Raw genomic sequence first — 22,832 nt, 5'->3', positions numbered from 1 at the left:
CTTGAAAGTCAAGCTAATCAATTTTAAATATACTTGATAGTCAATGTTATATGTGTTGGGGTAGGAGAGCTATAAGCAAAGAAATGACATGGTCAAATCTATATTTTAGAAGGGACCTTATAAGACCAGTTACAATGTAGATAATTCTAGTAGCAAGAAGGGGAGGAGAGAGGGATCACTAAAAATCCCACACCACTAACAGTTTTATGTATTTTCTTCAGTCTTTGTTTTTCCCTTAGGGAAAAAAAGGAACATGTATCACTTTACCCAGGATAAAAGGATTTTTGTCATTTTACAGTTTTAATCATAATTAAATGTTTTTATTCCATTTGATAGTGCATCATTCATTTTTCCATGCGGCTACTTACTCTTCATTATTATTTTTAAATGGGTGAAAAATGTTCCATCTAGTAGATCTCCCATCATTTAATTATTCTCCTATTTTTTTGATAAACCACTTCTAATTTTGCCTAATATAAATAATTGTATAATAAATATCCTTAAGCATACTGCCTTTCACAATTTACATTATTCCCTTAAATTCCTATAAGTAGAACTATGTTAAAAAGTAAATTGCTTTCTAAGACGGTTTTACAAATTTAAAATGTTAGCAGTTATTCCCAAATGTAATTTCACAGATAATACTTATTTTTAAAAGTTTCTCCTTTCATATAGAAAGTAGCATTTTAGTGTTCTAGTTAGGAGTTCTTTTACTACTGCGGAGGATAACATTTTCTCCTGTTCATTTACCATCTGTCTTCTTCAAAAAAGTAAACTCCACGAAGGCAGAAAACATTGCTATCTACTATATTCAGGTCCCTACCCAGGGTCTGGTAGAAAAAGCCTGAAAAAATGAAATGCTCCATTTATATCTTTGACAAAAACAATTAGTATTTTATACTTTAATTTTGCAGTAATTTAGTAAATGCAGTTTTTCTGCTTATCCGAATTAGAGATGTTTTCCCATATGTGATGGTGTTTCAAGCAAAGTTATAATTCTCAATGCGTTATCAGTATAAGATCCAGTCCTCGATATCTATTACTACATAAATAAAGCTTAAAATTGACTGCACTTCGTTAACGGCTTTCTGAATAGCTGTGGTACAGCATGGGATAGCCAATACATATCAGGTTATTCCAGACTGCTGAATGAGATCACTTAAGAAATAACATAAATATCAATAAAAGGATAAGATGGTGAGATTAATAGATTCAAAAGTTAAACATACCTTTTTGGTAACCTTAAAAAGCCAAATTAAAACAATTTTACACTTTTAACTAAAAATACTGGATATTTTCTAAGAACAAATATTTCCTTAGCTAGATTGTAGTTATCCTTTATAAAAATAACTGGGGCTTTCCTGGTGGCCAATGAAGGAGACACGGGTTCGAGCCCTGGTCCGGGAAGATCCCACATGCCGCAGAGCAACTAAGCCCGTGTGCCACAACTACTGAGCCTGCGTGCCACAACTACTGAAGCCCACGCACCTAGAGCCCGTGCTCCACAGCAAGAGAAGCCATCACAATGAGAAGCCAGAGCGCTGCAACGAAGAGTAGCCCTCGCTGGCCGCAAGTAGAGAAAGCCGGCGTGCAGCAATGAAGACCCAACACAGCCAAAAATAAAAATAAATAAAATAAAATAAATTTTAAAAAAAACAAAAAAAACCTCTGACTGCAGAAATCTTTCTGCAAATCAAAAGAGTAGTGTGAGAAACCCACCTTTACTCCTCTTGACTAAGAAAGACAGCAAAATAGTTTCATATGGACCTTATTTTCCAGGTGCAAAGTTTAAATTACTGCTGATCACTCTAGAGCTGATAATTTGAATTTGACGGTTATCTAGACCAGTCCTTCTCAGATTACCTGTGGTGAAGGAGACAGGTGTGTGTGTGTGTGTGTGTGTGTGTGTGTGTGTGTGTGTGTTTAAAAGTTTCCATTCCATTGCTGATTTTTTTTTCCATTGCATTCATCTATTGGTGTATCATAAATTACCACAAATTTAGTAGCATAAAACAATTCAAGTTTACTGTCTTACAGTTTTTTGAGTCAGGATCAGTTGGGTTCCCCGTTCAAGGTTTCACCACATTGAAATCAAGGTACTGACTGATATTTTTTAAAAATACAATAAAAAGAGAAGTTACCAGAAAAATGAGGATGTGCTTAGATGTTGTGCCAATGCTAAACTGTTAACAAAATTTCTAAATGCTTACTCTCAATTTTTGTACTTATCTTGAACAGTCTACAGACCATTCTTTCAGGAGTACTGGTTTAGACTATGTCTTTTACTCTACGATAATCACTGCTTTTCAGTCCAAGCACCAGGTTAACACAAGTGAACAGAGAAATTATTCCAATTGTTACTTTTAATAGCTCCAACTAAATATAGTCACAGAAACCTGGGATTAAAAGTCACGTTAGAGGTTTATTTAGTTCAACCTTCTAATAAATCACACATAAGAATATTATATAGAATAGAATGAAGAACAAAATCCATTAGTATACCACCAGAAACCACAGTCTCCATACTAACAAATCTGTTTAGAATTCTTTGTGTGCCATCCTTTGTTATAAATTCCAACTACTATCCCTAAGGTAATTTCACCAACTTGTATAAGGATGCCAAGATATGTCAAATGTCCTGCAGAAATCAAGATAATGATATCTTCAGGATTCACCTAACTTCCTGTATTAGTAACTATTTGAAGTTTAAGTTAAGTCCTCCCCAAGAGATATATTTTAGCCAGAAATCTTATTAATTTCCAGTGTTAGTATTTTATCATATTACAATGGTTGTAAATATTCTGTTATTTAGAATTATCTAATTACTTATTTTTAATAAATTTTTAAAAATGTATTTTTAACTTTTAAATATATTTTACTTAAAATTTTTAGTAAAAATTATTAGATATCCAATATCTAATTCTATCATCTAAAATTCTATTCTAAATATTTATCACTTGCTTTTTTTCTAATCTCTTTTAGGATAAAAGCAATGAAATTAATGTCTAAGAAACCCTGGCCATAATTTTTACAAAGACATTTTCATAAAAAAATCCTCAAGAGTGTTCTTAAAAGAACTACATGTCAAGTAAGATAGTACAAAGTGGTCAGGTCAATATTTTTAATTGTAGCAACATACTAGGTGAAAGAAACCCAAAGACAGATGAAAAATAAACATCACTTTTTTTTTATGGTGAAGATTCAAAAGCTGGGAGAAAGGGATACCAGAATCACCTACAAAAGCTTTTCCCCAAACAATTGTACTACTGCCATGTGTTGGCTCCTACACATCCTCCTCCAGTACAGTTGCATGGCCCAATGATGTTTAAAATCAATAAATAACCCACTCCTACAGAGAAATAAGACAGGCCTTATGATCACTTTTAAAGGGATAAAAAAACCTTATAGTAAAATCCACCTCTAAAGTAGAAACAATTTAACAAATATTGAATATTTATTAAATGTTTAGTATCTACTGAACAGCTCAGTTTTTTGGTGTACAAGATACCTCTAGAGAAAATCTCTTGGTTTAATATTTTAAACTCAGATGGCACTTGAGAAAGACTTACCAGCTTAAGCCAGAGACTAAGAAATCGAGGATCATTATAATATCGTTTTTCTCCTTGTAGTGCTTCTACAGCTCTTTCTAATAATGTTGACATATTACTCTCCTTCCCGCCCTGAGGATAGTTCTGCTCTGTCCAGTTAATATACCTGAATGAGAAGAGAGGAAAAGAATATTTTTCAAGTTTAACATTATCTTGCTCCAAGACCCATTCTGGACTTTTTAAAGCAGAAATATCTAATATACTGATATATTTACCAGTATATTTAGAGGTCCTCAATGACATGCCCTAAGCCTGTATACCTCAAACTTTTCCAAATATTGCTAACATATACCTGTGGGAAATAATGGGGATGGTGATAGACAGGTATAGCTCACAGTCACACCTCAGGAAGATACACTATGATTATTTTGCTTATCTGTGTCTGCAAAACATCCAGTTTGAGATGCATGGCCATAAGGACTCACCTGTTAAGTTTCTATGGGCCTTGTTAAATAAAAAGACTCACCTATCCCAAACATCCAGAGGGTCATTTCCAGCATAAAATCGAATTTCAGATTCAAATTCCCTGAAATTTAAACAGAAAATGTGAGCATAAGCAATAGTGATAAAAGCCAAATGAACAAGTATCACCTTCATTTTTATTCATTATTAAGTGTTTAATGTCAACCTATATAACTGCACTGGAGTTTGAGGGCTTATTAAACAGAAAGAAAAAGAATAGAAACAATCAGGATTCTGCCTGATAATATAACAGAAGAAATAAAATATACAGAAATTAGAGAAATTCCAAGACAACATATAGAAAAGAAGTATTACACAGCAGTTTAAATCTCTGGAACAAGACTCCCTAGGTTCCAATGCAGCTCCAGTAATCACTAGCTGAGTAACATTAGAAAAGCTATTTAAACTGTTTTCAGTTTCCTCATCTATAAAATGGGGATAATAATACTATCTATCTTATTAGGTTGACTAGTCTTAAGTGTAGTGTTTAGACATAGTAAGTACTCAATAAATGACAGCTATTATTTTATATGTATCTGATAGCACTGAAAAAAAACTAAACACACACACATACAGATATATATAGAAATAAGAATCTTAAAGAAAAATTCCATGGGTAACATTAGTCAGAGAAGAATTAAACCACATATAAATTGGAGGAATGCTTCAGAGAAAGTGTGAAATATGACTTTGTAAAGAGCTGGGAAAGCAGAGGGCTAAGACTAAGTTAAGACTGACCAGTTAGAATAGAGGGGAAGTATTGGGTAATAAACCACAATTTAGATAAATGCTTAATCAATAAAAACTGTATAAGGGGCTTCCCTGGTGGCACAGTGGTTGAGGGTCTGCCTGCCGATGCAGGGGACTCGGGTTCGTGCCCCGGTCCGGGAGGATCCCACATGCTGCGGAGCGGTTGGGCCCGCAAGCCATGGCCGCTGAGCCTGCACGTCCGGGGCAAAAAAAAAAAAAAAAAGAAAAAAAAAACTGTATAACGGGTTATGTTTGACATAAAGAATAGTCCCTGACACAAAGGAATTTATGCCCTAATAAGAAAGACAATACATAAATGAAAAATTAATAATACAGAGCAGTATATTACAATTGCCAAGAATGGATAGTAAAGGCTTTATGAAGTCAAAAGGAGGTATCATAGAAGCAATCTTAGAAGGTGGGACTCTGAAGGAACCACAAGATTTGAAAGAAAAAGGGAATTTTCCAAGAGAGAGGGAAATCAGTATTGAATAAAATTGTCAAAAGGGGACAGTTAACCCAGAGGGAATTAAGCTATAACATAAAGTCAGTATTGGGAATAAATGGAGGTATCTGGAGAGGTAAGAAGGGAATGCTTTAAATGTAAATTTAAAGAGTTTGGATTCTACCTGTTCAAGCCACTAGTGGTTCTTCAATTGGAGAGTATCTTGAATATGGTAAGTAAAGATTTCAAAAAGACTAATCAGGTAACACTGAGACAGGCTGGGACCTGGGACCCTTTGCCGCAGTGCTGGCACCTGGACAAAAGTCTCCTTGTGCAACAGAATACAAAGAAACTATAAGGGACTAAAAATAACTGTGTACATTTGCAGTTGGGGCAAATTATGAACAATAAGATCCAAAAAGACCCAAAACCCACCACTTCTGAGGTTTCAGGAACAAAAGCAGAGTACTGCTAATGATCCCTGCACACAGCACCACCAAGGGGGTGGGCAGATCACCCAAGTCACCCCTCTGGCCCAACCCTTGGACCCACTCCTATCCTCACCCCATTTAAGAAACCAGCTCGCCCCAGCTCAGGGGAACCTGTTATTTGCTCCCTGCAGCACGAGTCCCAGTAAAGCCTTGCCTGAATTTCTGGTCTGGCCCCTTATCAATTTCTATTGATTAAAGAGTCCAAGAACCCTGGGTGGTAACAACACTATCAGAAAAGGAAAAATTAGAAAAGTGTACACAATTATGTAGCTAAGGTGACACAATTATGTACACTACTGATAAAAATCAGCAATCTTGGGCTTCCCTGGTGGCTCAGAGGTTGAGAGTCCGCCTGCCAATGCAGGGTACGCGGGTTCGTGCACCAGTCCGGGAAGATCCCACATGCCGCGGAGCGGCTGGGCCCGTGAGCCATGGTCGCTGAGCCTGCAGGTCCGGAGCCTGTGCTCCACAGCAGGAGACGCCACAGCAGTGAGAGGCCCGCGTACCACCAAAAAAAAAAAAAAAAAAAAAAATCAGCAATCTTCCAAATTTATCTATGGATTCAATGCAATCTAACCCAAATCCCAGCAGTCTCTTTTCTAGAAACTGACAAGATGATTTTAAAATTTGGGAAGGCAAAGGACCAAGAATAGCCAAAACAATTTTGAAAAAGAACAACAAGAGTTGGAGAACTCACGCTACCTGATTCTAGTCTTTACTATATAAAGCTAATCAAGACAATATATAATTGGTGAAAAGAAAGACAATTAGATCAACGGAACAGAATAGAGAGCTCAGAAATGATCCACACATATACAGTCAAATGATTTTTGACAAGAGCCCCGAAGCAATTCAATGGGGAAAGAAAAAAATAATCTCTTCAACAAATGGAGGCAGAACAACTAGATATTCACGTGGGGGTGGGGGTGGGGGTGGATGCAGAAGACCTTTTACTCCAACCTCACACCATACTCAAGGATAAATTTAAACATAAAAGCTAAAACAATAAAGTTAGAAGAAATCACAGGAGAATATCTTTGCACCTTTGGGGCAGGAAAAGATTTCCTAGAGAAGATACAAAACGCACTAAAAGAAAGAACTAATTAATTAAACTTCATCAAAATTAAAAACTTCTGGACTTCCCTGGTGGCACAGTGGTTAAGAATCCACCTGCCAATGCAGGGGACACGAGTACGAGCTCTGCTCTGGGAAGATTCCACTTGCTGCGGAGCAACAAAGCCCCTGCGCCACAACTACTGAGCCTGTGCTCTAGAGCTCGCGAGCCACAACTACTGAGCCCGCGCGCCTAGAGCCCGTGCTCCGCAACAAGAGAGGCCACTGCAATGAGAAGCCCACGCATCTCAACGAAGAGTAGTCCCCGCTCTCCGCAACTAGAGAAAGTCTGCGTGCAGCAACAAAGACCAAATGCAGCCCCAAAAAAAAAAAATTAAAAACTTCTGCTTGTCATATGTTACTGACACAAAAACAGAAATATAGATCAATGGAACAGGATAGAAAGCCCAGAGATAAACCCACGCACCTATGGTCAACTAATCTATGACAAAGGAAGCACAATGGGGAAAAGAATATACAATGGGGAAAAGACAGTCTCTTCAATAAGTGGTGCTGGGAAAAGTGGACAGCTACAGGTAAAAGAATGAAATTAGAATACTCCCTAACACCATACACAAAAATAAACTCAAAATGGATTAGAGACCTAAATGTAAGACTGGACACTATAAAACTCTTAGAGGAAAACATAGGAAGAACACTCTTTTGACATAAATCACAGCAAGATCTTTTTTGATCCACCTCCTAGAGTAATGGAAATAAAAACAAAAATAAACAAATGGGACCTAATGAAACTTAAAAGCTTTTGCAAAGCAAAGGAAACTACAAACAAGATGAAAAGACAACCCTCAGAATGGGAAAAAATATTTGCAAACGAATCAACGGACAAAGGATTAATCCCCAAAATATATAAACAGCTCATGCCGCTCAATATTAAAAAAACAAACAACCCAATCCAAAAATGGGCAGAAGACCTAAATAGACATTTCTCCAAAGAAGATATACAGATGGCCAAGAAGCACATGAAAAGCTGCTCAACATCACTAATTATTAGAGAAATGCAGATCAAAACTACAATGAGGTATCACCTCACACCAGTCAGAATGGGCATCATCAGAAAATCTACAAACAGTAAATGCTAGAGAGGGTGTGGAGAAAAGGGAACCCTCCTGCACTGTTGGTAGGAATGTAAATTGATCCAGCCACTATGGAGAACAGTATGAAGGTTCCTTAAAAAACTAAAAATAGAACTACCATATGACCCAGCAATCCCACTACTGGGCATATACCCTGAGAAAACCATAATTCAAAAAGACACATGCACCACAATGTTCATTGCAGCACTATTTACAATAGTCAGGTCATGATAGCAACCTAAATGCCCATCAACAGATGAATGGATAAAGAAGATGTGGTACATATATACAATGGAATATTACTCAGCCAGAAAAAGGAACAAAATTGGGTCATTTGTAGAGGCGTGGATGGATCTAGACACTGTCATACAGAGTGAAGTAAGTCAGAAAGAGAAAAACAAATATCGTATATTAACACATATATGTGGAACCTAGTAAAATGGTACAGATGAATCGGTTTGCAAGGCAGAAATAGAGACACAGGTGTAGAGAACAAACGTATGGACACCAAAGGGGAAAGTGGTGGTGGGGATGGTGGGATGAGATTGGGATGGACATATATACACTAATATGTATGAAATGGATAACTAATAAGAACCTGCTGTATAACTAAAATTCAAAAATAAAACAAAAACAAAAAACTTTTGCTTGTCAAAAAATACCACCAAGAAAATAAGATAGCCATGGACTGGGAGAAAATATTTGTAACACATATATTAGATAAGGGATTTGTATACAGACTATATAAAGAACTCCTGCAATCCAATTTTAAAACTAGGCCAAATATCTAAACAAATGCACCACAAAAGAAGATATATAAAAGGCCAACAAGCAAGTGAAAAAGTGCTCACCATCATTAGTCATCTGCGAGATAGGAAGCAAAACCATAATGAGATACTATTATACACCCACCAGAATGGTTAAAATGAAAATAAATTACCCCATCAAATATGGGAGTGGATTTGGAGCAAATAAATTCTCATACATGGCTGATAGGAGTGTAAAATGTTACAACCTCCTTGGAAAACCAGCAGTGTCTTAAAAAATTAAACATAAATTTATTCTATGACCTAGCAATTCTATTCTGAGAGAAATGAAAATCTATGTCCACAGAAAGCCTTATGCAAGAATGCCCATAGCAGCTTTATTCATAAAGCACATAATTGGAAAGAATCTACTTGTCCATCAACTGAATGGATAAACAAATGGAATACTACTCAGTAATAAAAAGGAAAAATCTACTGATACATGCAGCATGAAAAAGGCTAAAAAACATACTGAAAGAACTGTAGGATTCCATTTATATAAAATTCTAGAATAAACAAAATAACCTATGGTGATAGAAATCTAATCACTGGTTGCTTCATGAGGGAGAGGAAGATTGATTGGGAAGGGGCATGAGAGAACTTTCTGAGGTAATAAAAATGTTCTGTGTCTTGAAATGTCTTAAAACTAACTAAAAATCTGAGCATTTCACTGCATGTAAATTATACTTTAAAAATAAAAATCACATGGGCTTCCCTGGTGGCGCAGTGGTTGGGAGTCCGCCTGCCGATGCAGGGGACACGGGTTCGTGCCCTGGTCCAGGAAGATCTCACATGCCGCGGAGCAGCTGCGCGCGTGAGCCATAGCCGCTGAGCCTGTGCGTCCGGAGCCTGTGCTCCACAACGGGAGAGGCCACAACAGTGAGAGGCCCGCGTACCGCAAAAAATAAATAAATAAATAAAAATTTAAAACCACAAATCCTTAGTAATTGACTAAATAAAATTAGAGTGAGAGGGCAGTGAGGTAAGATCATTCAGATGAGTTTTGGTACCATTAATCAAAATGGAGTAGAAAAAGATAGGTCATTTATGAGAGAAAAGATTCAGTATTTAATATATTAGTGAAACATTTATCTAATTATATGTTATAGGTAGATAAAAAGACATTTATCGATAGAAGGCAAGTAAGAGATGTAAATAGTAGTTAAACAATCCTGGAAAATTTGAATATGGAATGAGAACGGAGGACAAAGAACAGAGACTTAGATAAAATGCAGTAGGAAGCCAACAAGAAAAAAGGAAGAGTTAGTGACGTGGAAAAACTAGCACAACGTCACAGAACCAAGAAGCTTTAAGAATAGAACACCATCTGCGAAACAAAGCCATAAAATTCAATGCTTTTAAAGATCCAAAGAGATGAACAAGGATATTCATCACATTCTATCAAAGTTATGATAATTTGGGGACTTCCCTGGCCATCCTGTGGTTAAGACTCCGCGCTTATACTGCAGGGGTTGTGGGGTGGATCCCTGGTCGGGGAACTAACATACTGCATGCCATGTGGCACGTCCAAAAAATTAATAAAATAAATAAAGTATGTATAAAAAATGATAATTTGCCTATAATATCAGAATTTTGTCACGAGACTGAAGGTAGAAACTGATACTTTACTTTTTTGAAAAAAGTATATTTATCAAAACATTTGTCAGAGGAGAGCAAGTTCCATAGGTCCATTTGAATAATGTAGTGGTATTTTTCAGCTTTTCATTATCCTGAGTTTGTTAAATTCAGTTTCTCTGAGGTTTACATTTTCTTTGGAGACCACTATTTCTTTCTGGCACATTCTCGAAAATACTTTCCTAGAAAGTTAATAATTGAGTACACATAAAAGATAGCAGATTCACTCTCCCTCAGTATTCAGAATCCAAAGAAGCAATTTCATTAACTGATAACTCTCAGAGTTCATTCTGTTTAGGGATCCAGAATGACATAATACTTTTGTGAAATACTGTAAAATGATACTTGCTTTACTTATCAGTTCCCCCTGTTTGAGAAATATTTCTATTGATACAAGAGTTTGGCTGCTCCACAATGAAATGAAATCCCATAGCTCTTGTTCTTAAGTGCACTTGAGGAGATCTTTAGATAGCTGTTGTGTGATGAGAAAGCAGGAGAGGAACAGAGTCTCATCCTACCAGCTTTTGAAGAGTAGTTTAGTACTCCTCATGCCATACTGCACGGGTCCACACCCACATTACCTACCAAACTGGGGATAAATGATGACAGGTTGAGCCCCAACCATTCTACATACCGTTTCTGTTGCTGAAGAGTAGTGTTACAGGCAGATTCTTGCTGTGCCAGTGCTCCCTGAAGTGTGGACATGATCCGCCCCTGCCTTAAAGGTTGGACATTTTCTTTACTCAGCTCCCATTCATCTCCCTCCAAGGACATGACTTCACTGTGAAGAGGGAAACAAAAGTAAATCTCATACCAACACTGAGTTATTATAACACTAGATTATTGTAAATGTTTTCAGAAAAGTGATCATGATCTGTGGGTTGAATATAGTGGGTTGGCACATTAGTAGTGTTATTATACTCCTAAGCTTCTGAGCCTTTCTGTGACCTGGTTTCCAAGTTTACGGCTGTACTATTGCCTAATGGAAGAGAGAACATGGCTAGGGTATTGTGAACAATATTATAAGAAGAAAGTTTATGGCAGGAAGAAAAAAAGGGAAAAAAGTATTATAAATTTGGCAAAGTAGACAAAAAGCAGTTCGATGCCTACAACTGAATGCATCATCTAGTTTAATTTAAAATTAGCAACGTGTTTATCAGACTAACACCCCATGTTTCAACTGATGACTTAAAACTGAAGTTTATGTATACGGGTAGCCAAGAGCAGAAGCAGACAAAAATACAGTTTACTGGTCACAAATGGCTACCCCAATTCTACCAATTCTATGGGGGGAATCCCCAAAAGGTTTTTGGAGGTAATCACTACAAAGGGTATGTACTCTGAACTTCAGAGCTCTGCAATGGTCAAAGAGAAGCTTACTTCTGGCTGAGAGACACTATTTCTGGGTTTAAAACAGATAGGCACTATTCTTCAAAACAAAGTGAAAGTTATGTGAGACCTCAGTCTAGATGAGAGCTGAAAACTTCCTTCAAGAAAGTAAACTGTAAGTGATTAATAATAATTTAGGTTGTAACTACTCATATCTTTTTAACTATTTTGTGTGAATCCTGTAAATGTAAGGGCCATGTCATTTATTTTTATTTTCTCATGCTCTAATATAGGATCTAACACTAGTTAGCACTGAATAAATATTTCCTAAGTTCATCTAAATTTCTTCTCCTGCTTTTAAAATAGCAATTAAACTATTTCTATTTTTTTTTTTTTTTTTTTTTTGTGGTATGCGGGCCTCTCACTGCTGTGGCTTCTCCCGTTGCGGAGCACAGGCTCCGGATGTGCAGGCTCAGCGGCCACGGCTCACGGGCCCAGCCACTCCGCAGCATGTGGGATCTTCCCGGACCGGGGCACGAACCCGTGTCCCCTGCATCGGCAGGCAGACTCTCAACCACTGCACCACCAGGGAAGCCCATTATCTCTATTAAATAGTATCCAAAACTGAGCTGGATTGCTTCCTCCATCCCTCCTCCTCCTCCTCTTGCCTCCTCAAAGACCTGGTCCTTCCCTCATCTCAAATAAACGGCAATTTCATTTTTCCAGTTGCTCAAGTCAAAATTCTTAATGCTAACCTTGACACTCCACTCACCCACCACCCACCCCGCCAGTCACTCAGCGAGTCCTGTAGGTTCTACCTTCAAAACATATCCAGAAATTAACCTCTTCTCACCATCTCCACTGTCTCCAGCCTGGCTCAGGCCACCATCTTCTCTTGCCTGGAATATTTCAATAACCTCTAAACCGGTCTCCCTGCTTCCACCCTTTTCTACCTTTAGTCTTTCCAATACTGCAGCCAAAGTGATCCCATTTAAACACATGTCAGATCATGTCTCTCCTCTGCTCAAAACCTTCCAATAACTTTCAACTACAGAGTAAAAGCCAAGTCCTTACAATGCCTGCATCCTCACCTTTTTTACTTCGCTTCCTTTTACTCTGGTTCATTCTGCTCCAGATACTGGCCCAGTGCGCCTCCCTCCCGCAACTCTCACCCACCAGCCTTTGTACTTCCCCGCCCCCGCCCCCAGATCTATGCAGGACTAGCTCTTGAGTTTCCTTCAAGTCTTGACCCAAATGACACCTTCTCAGTGAGGCCCTCTGTTCAAAACTATCGAAAATTGCACCCCCCCAAATGTTTTATTTATTTATTTTTTTAGTACCGACCACCATCTAACTTTTAGCTTATTTATCTTGTTTATTGTCTGTTGCCCCTACCCTCATCCCACCCCAGAACTTAAGCTTCAGGAGGGTAGGAGTAAGAGCTTATATATGTATAAATAAGGAAGAGCAGCCAGCATGCAGACAAGGGCTTTTTAGATTTCTAACTGTGCTACTAGCTTAATGCTAGCACCTACCATGTGCTGAGCACTTACTTGGAGGCAGTTACTTTACAGCTACTCTGAATTCTCCCAGAACCCGGCGTGGTAGCGTTAACAGCAGCGTTTTCCATATTAAGACGTGTCCAAGGTCAAAGAGCTAGCAAACGTCTGGGCTGAGATACCAACACAGAACACACGACAAATTCCAAGCTCTTTGGACCCCTGGCGTCCCACAGCCTCCTTGGCTTTGAAGCTGGATGCAGCATGATTCTCACGCGCCCTCACCCCACTGAGGTCGGTGCTAACCCTGCTCTGCGCTTTCACCTCCACCGCTTGCGTCCGACTCCAGCAGGGAGGAGGATCCGGCCGAGCCTGCTCTTCTCCTGACCGTGCCGGTGCTCTCCTGGGCTGCTCTGAGCGAAGCCTCTGTCACCTGCCAGGCACCCTCGGAGCTCGCAGGCCCAGCTCCCGGCCGCCCTTCTCCGGTACCTACCTCGGCGCACCCCTTTCCTTCTGCATCGCCGCCATCCTGCATTCCCGGCTCAGGGCCTCGTCCTGCCGAGGGCCTTTCTTCAGGGCCGCAGACCGCCTGGGCGTCCTTCTGCAACCTGCCCTTCGACGTACTGAAGCGACCGGAGGGCGCTCCCGAAAAAACGACGCACCTGACTCCCTCGCGAACCAGCCACCTCAAGCCCTCAGGTCCAGCCGCCAAGTTTCAAATTTAACGGTCCCGCGCCGACAACGTGCTACGCCCCTCCGCTCCTCCGCGCTCGCGCCTCCCACCAAAGGAATTCTGGGAGTTGTAGTTTATCCCAGGTTTAGTCCACGCTGTCGCCGTGCATAGTGGGAGTGGTAGTTTCCGGGGGACTGTGGCTGTCCAGGTGCTGCAGAGTTAGGCGGTGTAAATTCTCTCTAGGTGCTCTCTGCGTCCAGGCTCTAGAGCTAATCTTTGAGCCTAGCGAGGGACATTTTAAGCACCAGGATTCTCTGATGTCATGAGCATAGTGAGATATCTTTGAGTGCTTGCGCTTGGCCTGCCTTTTTTCTGGGGTGGCTGGCCAGGCTATGACCACCCCTCTGCCCCAAGTCTCACACATGTTCTGAGCTCTTAGGGCGGCTCTGACCCAGCTGTTTCCTGCCCCACGCTTGAACTGAGAAAAGCCGGATTCTAGTTCTGTAAGAATCGTACCAAATGTGCAACCTTAGGCAAGCCACATAATCTCTCTGACCTTTGATTTTCCTCGTCTATAATGCGGTGATATTGCGTTGCTTTCTCTGCTGCACAGTCCCAGACAGAAAATGCAGCTATTCCACAGCTCCCTAGGTTTTACCTCTTTTCCCCTTCAGCAGACCAACCTCCACTGTTCTGATTTCCTAAGGAAGAAACTATGGTAGCCTCAGATGTAGCTGGGAAGCTGAACAAGCCCAGCTACACTGGAGTCCTGAAAGGCTCTCTAGACCCTTAATAGCTAAAGCACACTATGAATCTCTGAGGGAGGGGGTGTACTCCATCTTCTAATGCTGCTCTAACAAACTACCATAAACTTAGCAGCTTAAAACATCACAAATTTATTACTTCGCAATTTGGTAAGTCAGAAATTAGACTCGAGTTTCACACTAAACAAGGTGTTGGCAGGACTTTGTTTCTGGAAGCCCTTCAGGAGAATTTGTTTCTTTTTTTCCAGTTTTTAGAAACATTCATGGGTATTCCTTAGCTTGTGGCCCCCATCCTCCATCTTCAAAGCCAACAGCATAGCATCTCTCTGACCCAGTGACTGTCATCACATCTCTTTCCCTGACCACAGTCAGGAAAATCTCTCTGCTTTGAAGGACTCATGTAATTATATTGGGCCCATCCATATAAACTGTCTCAGGGTCCTGAACCTTAATCACACCTGCTAAGTTTCTTTCATCATGTAAGTTGACATATTCACAGGTTCTGTGGATTAGGAATGCACGTCTTTGGGGGCCATTTTTCTGCCTGCCACAGGGAATGCTAAAATATGTTGGCATCTCTAAACTTATTTGACCATAAACCTTTTCACACATCTTTCAGAACAGATTTGGAGCTCTTTGTGTTTTAACAGTAGGTCCCAGGAGAAGAAAATTCATAACGGAATAAATCTTAATGGTGGAATTTCAGGTACAGTGGGAACTGGTAGCTGTTGGGGACTCTCATTTTCACCCATTTATATGCAAAGCCATACCTATGGGCATCAGTGGCTGTTAGAGGGATTTAGGTGTCAAAATCTATGATCTCTTGCTTGGTCTTGTGGAGATGTGTGTGTTCTTGATTGTCAAAGACTGATTTTCCCCAACTTTGCCTTCATGGGTTATGCAAAGTCCTACTTTAGCAGGCTAAACGCTACAAAGATGAAAACCTCTGGGTCTCCAGGGAACCCTTGGACGAACTGCTTGTTTACTGTGCAACCACAGGAAGAGAGAGGGACTATCTGGGGGTGGGAGGAAGGTCAAGAGAGACCGAATGAGGGTGTGTGTGTTCAGGGCCTGAAGGAGACCACATCTGGCAAAGCAGCATCACCAAGCTGGCCTTTACCCCAGCAACAGATCAGCCAATCAGAGCAGCAGCTGCGTCTTTTATTTACCAGTGATGAGGTAGAAGAACCAATGAGAAGGAGGCATAATAATCCAAACCATCTTGTGTTGCCAAGAGGAAGGGAGGTGAAGGGTGAAAAGATGCATTAGCCCCAAGGCTGGAGGCTACTGGCTGCTGCCTAGTTGCATCTCACAGTAGCTGTTATTACAGGGTATTAGGGAATCTCCTAGGAGCTGGGTCTCTCTCCAGTTCCATGGAAACTTCTTTCTGAACTCTGTTTTTGCTTTTCTGCAGAACCACCCTACTTTTCATGGGTCTTCTCAAATCATTGGAAATTGCCTGACCCAGAATTTCCACACTGATATATGTAAAAAATATACATACTGAACAAGAAGATATCAGTTGTCAACTTTTCTGCATCTGGCAGAAAAGGACCAAAAGGTCAGAATGGACCACAAGCTGAGAACAGAAGCAGTCATATGGCAGGGCTGTTAAGATGCAAGTTAAGATGTAGAGCTAAATAAGCTATGTTGCTAATAAGAAGTACAAAATTAGGCTCTTTTGCCCTGGAATTAGCCTGACCAGAGTTTTGTGCTCCAGGAAGGTCTTGGAGAATCTAGAAGGTTCCCAAATATTCATCCTTGTGCTCAATTTGCACATGAGCTGATTCAACCTCAAGGAAGTAAAGTGTCGATGAGAGTCAGCTATTAAGGAAGAACAGGGTAGGATCTGAATACTGACAGCTTCTTACTTCCAACCCAGTACTCTGGGCGCCACAAACCTAAGCTCTAAATTAAGGGATTCAACCTTAATTTATGTTTAATTCATTCAACCCAAGTTTAATAAACGTCAGCTTCTGGGTGCCAAATTCTGGGGGAGGAAACCAGCATCATACGGAGTGGGAGCCTCCACTTACCCTAACATGTTAGATATTTCCAGAAAACAGTGGGTGGGGCCCCTGGCAGGCAATTTTGTGTGCTTTTGAGGAATAAGAACAGTGGAACCGCGGACTTGGGGAGAACTGGAATGGGGAGGGCCACTTGCTATCTGTCTTGAGCAGCGACCCTTCCTTGGCCTGGCCCCAAGGACCCCTGGCCTCGTAGAGAGAGGGCTGGTAGGCAAAGGCTGTAGAAGTTGGTACTGTGTGATGCTGGGCTCCACCAGCACTGTCTTCATGCCCAGGTGCCAAGGGTACAGCTCAGCTCCAGCATCTCAAGTTCTGGCCGTTCTGAGAACACTGGGAGGCCACTCCTGGACCCGGTCATCAGCACCCTCACAGCAGGATGCAGCAGAGGGGACAGACCCTCCAGTGGCCTCAGAGGTAGAGGCCATCAGCCAGGAAGCTAGAGCAGGAAAGGAAGAGCATGGCAGATACTGGGTGGTTGCAGTGGGGAGTGGACTGGTTTGTGAGAGCCAGAGCTCTGGAAAACACCCAGATGACCTGGGGGAGGCTTTGAAAGGGAGGCTGATTCAGGGCTGCATGTATAGTTGTTCAATTTATGCCACACCCAAGAGTGCCTGGCCAGAGGCATGAATGGAGACACTTCTTCCTGCTTCATTCGCTCAGAGTAGGCACCTTAAAAAATTCATCTGCCCAGAGGGGCCTCCTTTTCCTAATTCACACAAAGCACTGTGTGTGCTAGCCATGACCCTGGGCCTGGAGATCCTATGGAAGAGCCAGTGGAGTTTTCATTACTCATGTTCACGTGGCTGCATAACATTGAGGCTTGAGGAATGAGTTATGTACTGGTCTGTCCTTATTCGAGGAGGTATTGATACCATGACAGGGGGACAACACCTGGGATGGCACTTGGCAGAGCCAACCAATATGGGAAACTGACAGGAGGATGGAGTGTGTAGGCGTGGGTACCCCACCTCCCATGGCTTGTACACCTGGCAAGCTTCCTCGCTCCCTCTCTCAGATGTTGCCTCCTGGGACCTGGTGCAGACTGTGGAAAGTTTGCTTCTGACATTCTGAGGGGCCCAGCTGTGGGAGACATTCTGCGGATCTGGGCTATGCGCTGCTTTTCCAAGAAATGGTCAGAGGTCAGAGGCCCCCAGGCTGAGACAGGATGAGATGAGTGGAAACAACTTAGTTTGGGAGCCAAGCATGGAAATGTTTGGACTGTACAGTGAGAAGTGGCCATGGCTAGATGTGAGGTGATTCAGAGAATTAAGTGAGGTGACAAGCGATCTGGCCTCTGCTGCCACCTCCACCTTTTCCCCTGAAAGCTGTCCTTTTTTGGTCCTTGCTTGGAGGTGTGAGTCCTCTCAGGACTGGTCAACATTCTTCCTTTCTTAAAACAATTCTGAGACTGAGGGCCAGTGGGAAACCTGAATTTGGGCCACTTCTAGAGCAATGTTAGAGGAACTCTTCACATTTCAGAATCCCAGGTTCACTCCTGGGCTTGAACATGCCAGTGATAAGAACCCCAGGCTCTTGAGCCAGATCACAACCACACAAGCTTCCTTTCTCCACAGAGGTCTTCAGGACATGTTGCCTCTGGGAAGTTGCAATGTCTTTCTTGCAACACAGGTTCCCAAACTGAAGGAGGGAGAAGAGAATCCAGGCACAGGCAGAGTTAGAAAAACATCATCTCTTAACAGCTAAAGACAAATGTGACAGCTAAAGACAATCTGATCCTCTTTCTGATTTTCTATCCAGCCCCTTTATAAGGAGTTAGAGAAGGCAGTGGGCATGCCAAGAAAAGTGGCAGGGACGTTTGCCAGCTGTGATTTCACCAGGGGACCTGTGATATTTGAAAGGCCGGCTTCTGCCAATTGGAAGACGTGTGTCTGGAACAGACAGACCCTGGGCATATATTACCTATGGTGGCTGTCATGGGGAGGACCCCGCCTCACAGTCAGGTATGAGAGAGGCTCAGGCCTCCCATCCGTGGGTGGCAGTTTCTTCCTCAACTGCCAACAGATATTGGACCTGCTGGCTCCTCCGAGCAGCCAAAGGTTCTGCGTTCCTCCGTGTGTCCCTCGGAGTGTAAGAGCCATGAGACAGGGTGTGGCAGTTCTGGCTCTTCATTGAATTCCCAGGACCTGGCCCAAGGCAGGTGCTCAATCAACACTGGTTAACTGACTGACTGACAGAAGCAAACAAAAGAGAAGAGCTTTTTTTTGTTTGTATGTGTGTTTGTTTTAACATCTTTATTGGAGTATAATTGCTTTACAATGGTGTGTTAGTTTCTGCTGTATAACAGAGTGAATCAGCTATACATATACATATATCCTCATATCTCCTCCCTCTTGTGTCTCCCTCTCACCCTCCCTATCCCACCCCTTTAGGTGGTCACAAAGCACCGAGCTGATCTCCCTGTGCTACGGGGCTGCTTCCCACTAGCTATCTATTTTACATTTGGTGGTGTATATATGTCCATGCCACTCTCTCACTTCCTCTCAGCTTACCCTTCCCCCTCCCCACGTCCTCAAGTCCATTCTCTACTTCTGTGGCATGACCTTGGTAGACCAAGTACTCCAGGATGTCCTTCATTCACTCAACAAACACTTTATAAATATTTCATGTCAGGTGCTGTACCTGACAGGTATGGACACATTTTCATGTAAATATGAAAAATAGCACAAGTCCTATGGTTGAAAAAACAATCTATAGCATGGCAGCTTATGAGCTAAAACCCAGCATGTGCCTAGAGTTAGGGGAACTCAAAAGAGGATATAGTTCCTTCCTCTGCTGAGGGGCTGGGAGAAGGGGAGGTCAGAAAGAACTCCCCGAGAGGGGTGTTGGAAAATGAGTAGGAGATACTGGAAGGAGAGGAAGTGGCTTCTAGGCAGAAGGAACAGCACAGCTAAAGTGCCTCCCTGAGAAAGAGAGAGTGTGCAGGTGTCTGAGGGGCCTGCAGGTAGTCATAATGGGAGGAGCTTAGGAGGGGTGTGCGGACCTGGCTGAGGATGCCCTCACTCACTGCACCTGGCAAATGGCAAGGTTGGAGGGCAAACCCAGCCCTTTCTGCTCCAGCCTAGGGCAGGCGTCCAGCTGCAGTCTGGAAGCTGGATCTCTTCCACAGAGCTCTCAGGTTTCCCAGCTACTGAGCCACCTATTCCTCCCGGCTCTGGGAAGGGCCTGAGGATCCCTCTCCCCCATCCCAGGTGAGAAGGGGACAGGGCAGGGCACAGAATGGGCACCTCGCCCACCTGGATGCCTTCCCTTCCTCACCTCAGACAGCTCAGACGGGCCTTTCGGATGCCCACCTGTTGTCATTTATTTGCTTTATCTCGACTAGGCCACTGAGGCTGCCAGGACCAGGGGGGACTGCCCCAGCTGGTCTGACTGGTTGGGCTGCAGTCGCAGCTCTGTCTCTTGCACAGGGCTTCTGTGTCTCCCCTGCTCCCCTCCTCTGCTCCGCCACCCCAGCTCTGCCATGTTCCCATTGGCTGGGGTGGCTCCTCCAGGGCCAGCGCTCCTCAGCTGGTACCCTCCACCCCTCGGGGATGTGGTGAAGAGCACTGCGATGTTTTAACTTCTGCATCTTTCCTTGCCTCCTGGACCCATCTGTAGACTGAGGCAGCCCGCTGTCGGGCACACTGTCCATGCTGCAAGAAACACGCCCCTCCAGGGGTCTGTACCCTGAGGTGGTTCTGCTCCTCAGAGAGCATCTGGAGGGTGAGGGTAGCTCTGATTGCCTTGGAGACCAAGGAGCACTGTGTGGGCATTTAATGGGGATGGGGCAGGGATACCCTGTAAAGCAGGGGACAACCCAACAGAACAATGGATTGTCCCCCCCAAAAGGCAGTAACTTCCCTTGTTGGGAGACACTGCATCGGGGCCCACCTTATTCACAGGGTGCAGTTTGTGTGATCCCTGCAGCAGGGCTCGTCACACTTCATAGCACATGAATCACCTGCGGATCTTGTTACAATGCAGATCCTGACTCAGTAGGCCTGGGTCGGGGCCTGAGAATCTGTATTTCACATGAGCTCCCAGGTGTTTTTCACGCTGCTTGTTCAAGACCGCACTTTTCAAAGCAAGGCTTTACAGCACAAATGTGCATGTCTTTTCTTTTAAGGGGGGCATTTTATCTGCAGAATTTGTTGAACTGGATATTGCCAAATGTTTGCTTCGATTAGTGGTTTTCAATGGGGAGTGATTTTTGCCTCCTCCCTGAGGGGACATTTTCTTTTTTTTTTTTTGTGGTACGCGGGCCTCTCACTTTTGTGGCCTCTCCCGTTGTGGAGCACAGGCTACGGACGCGCACACTCAGCGGCCATGGCTCACGGGCCCAGCCGCTCCGTGGCATGTGGGATCTTCCCGGACCGGGGCACGAACCCGTGTCCCCTGCATCGTCAGGTGGACTCTCAACAACTGCGCCACCAGGGAAGCCCCAAGGGGACATTTTTGACTGTCACAACTAGAGGAGCAGGGGCACAGGTACTACTGGCATCTAGTGGGTGGAGGCCAGGTATACTGCTGAACATTCAACAATGGACAGGACAGTTCTGCACAACAAAGAATGATCCAGCCCAAAATGTCAGTATTGCCAAGGCTGAGAAACCCAGGCTTAGATAAAATGTTAAAACAATGGGAAATATATTTGTGGGTGATCTGACTTCATAGTAAGTTGGTGACTCCAGCCATGATGCTGTGAATACGTGTCATCCACTGAGTCTGGGGCCCCTCTGAGCATAAGCACATCCAGCCAGTTGGAAATCAGAAGCACTGGGTTGTGGTCCTGGTGAGTAAACTCTGGTAGTAGGTGTAATAATTCATCAACCTTGGAGAGCCAATTTTTATTTTTTTAAATAAATTTATTTATTTTATTATTTATTTTTATTTTGGGCTGCGTTGGGTCTTCATTGCTACATGCGGACTTTCCCTGGTTGTGGTGAGCGGGGGCTACTCTTCATTGCGGTGCGTGCGCTTCTCACTGCAGTGGCTTCTCTTGTTGCGGAGCACGGGCTCTAGGCGTGTGGGCTTCAGCAGTTGTGGCTCGCGAGCTCAGTAGTTGTGGTGCGGGCTCTACAGTGCGGGCTCAGTAGTTGTGACACACGGGCTTAGTTGCTCTGCGGCATGTGGGATCTTCCTGGACCAGGGCTCAAACCCGTGTTCCCTGCACTGGCAGGCAGATTCTTAACCACTGAGCCACCAGAGAAGCCCTGGAGAGCAAATTTTTAAAAAATCTATGGAGGGGGCTTCCCTGGTGGCACAGTGGTTGAGAGTCCGCCTGCCGATGCAGGGGACACGGGTTTGTGCCCTGGTCCGGGAAGATCCCACAGGCTGCGGAGCGGCTGCGCCCGTGAGCCATGGCCGCTGAGCCTGCGCGTCCGGAGCCTGTGCTCTGTGACGGGATGGGCCACAGCAGTGAGAGGCCCGCGTAACACACACACACACAAAAAAAAAATCTGTGGAGGGTAGTGGGTGGTGAGGAGAGGGATAGGATGAAGGAGCACATATGTAGAGGTGGCTGTGGTCCATATTTTAGTTCTAGCACTGGGTGTTCATGGGTGTTTTTTATATTATTTTGAAATAAACAATTTATTAAACAGAAATAAACAGAAAGGTGGGCCACACCTGGATCGGTGAAGAAAGAGAGCTATAGACAAAGGATTGTGATTAATCCAATGTACCTGGGGTTAAAAAAAAAAATGTGAACTTGCAGGGTCAGTGACTAATAATAAAGTGATACCATTATATTCATGGCAAAAATATCTGTGAGGGGAAGAGAATGTGACAGGTTAAGCAAAAAGACAAAAGTAGGCACCCTGGGAAGATGCCACTTGCCTTGGGTCTGACTCTTTCCCTGCACGGGCAGAGCGGAGGTGGGTCTGGAAGGCGCGGGAGACAGGCTCTTCCCTCTTCTGCTCAGTTTTAGCCATGCAAGGACTGTCCCATGGGATATCACAGTGGAAGGTCAATGCATCCAGGCCACATCCTGACAACCTGCTCCCCAGAGGTGCCTTCCATCAGGTGCCCTGATCTGCCCTCCGGGAGCAAGGTATCCGTCCCTGCCCCAACCCGACTCTGAGATCCACAGCCTGGCTGGTCATGCTCAGCTATTCTGCTAGACAGACATAGGCAG

General features: G+C 43.1%; 1 protein-coding gene across 1 annotated transcript in view; it reads right to left on the bottom strand.

Moving 5' to 3' along the window:
• The window catches only part of BUB1B (BUB1 mitotic checkpoint serine/threonine kinase B), a 57,909-nt gene extending 43,926 nt beyond the window's left edge, over nucleotides 1–13,983 (bottom strand). The window contains exons 1-4 of the mRNA XM_079914100.1: nucleotides 13,726–13,983; nucleotides 11,039–11,185; nucleotides 4,075–4,134; nucleotides 3,570–3,714 (exon numbers count right to left, since the gene is read on the bottom strand). Of these exons, the coding sequence (XP_079770226.1) occupies nucleotides 3,570–3,714; nucleotides 4,075–4,134; nucleotides 11,039–11,185; nucleotides 13,726–13,760 (387 nt within the window). The 5' untranslated portion in view covers nucleotides 13,761–13,983. The remainder of the gene's footprint in view (nucleotides 1–3,569; nucleotides 3,715–4,074; nucleotides 4,135–11,038; nucleotides 11,186–13,725) is intronic.
• Nucleotides 13,984–22,832: the final 8,849 nt, after the last annotated feature.

Source organism: Stenella coeruleoalba, assembly GCF_951394435.1.
Source record: "Stenella coeruleoalba genome assembly, chromosome: 2".
Classification (NCBI taxonomy): Eukaryota; Metazoa; Chordata; class Mammalia; order Artiodactyla; family Delphinidae; genus Stenella; species Stenella coeruleoalba.
The sequence above is the reverse complement of the archived record's forward strand: the minus strand, read 5'-3'. Positions and strand labels throughout refer to the sequence as shown.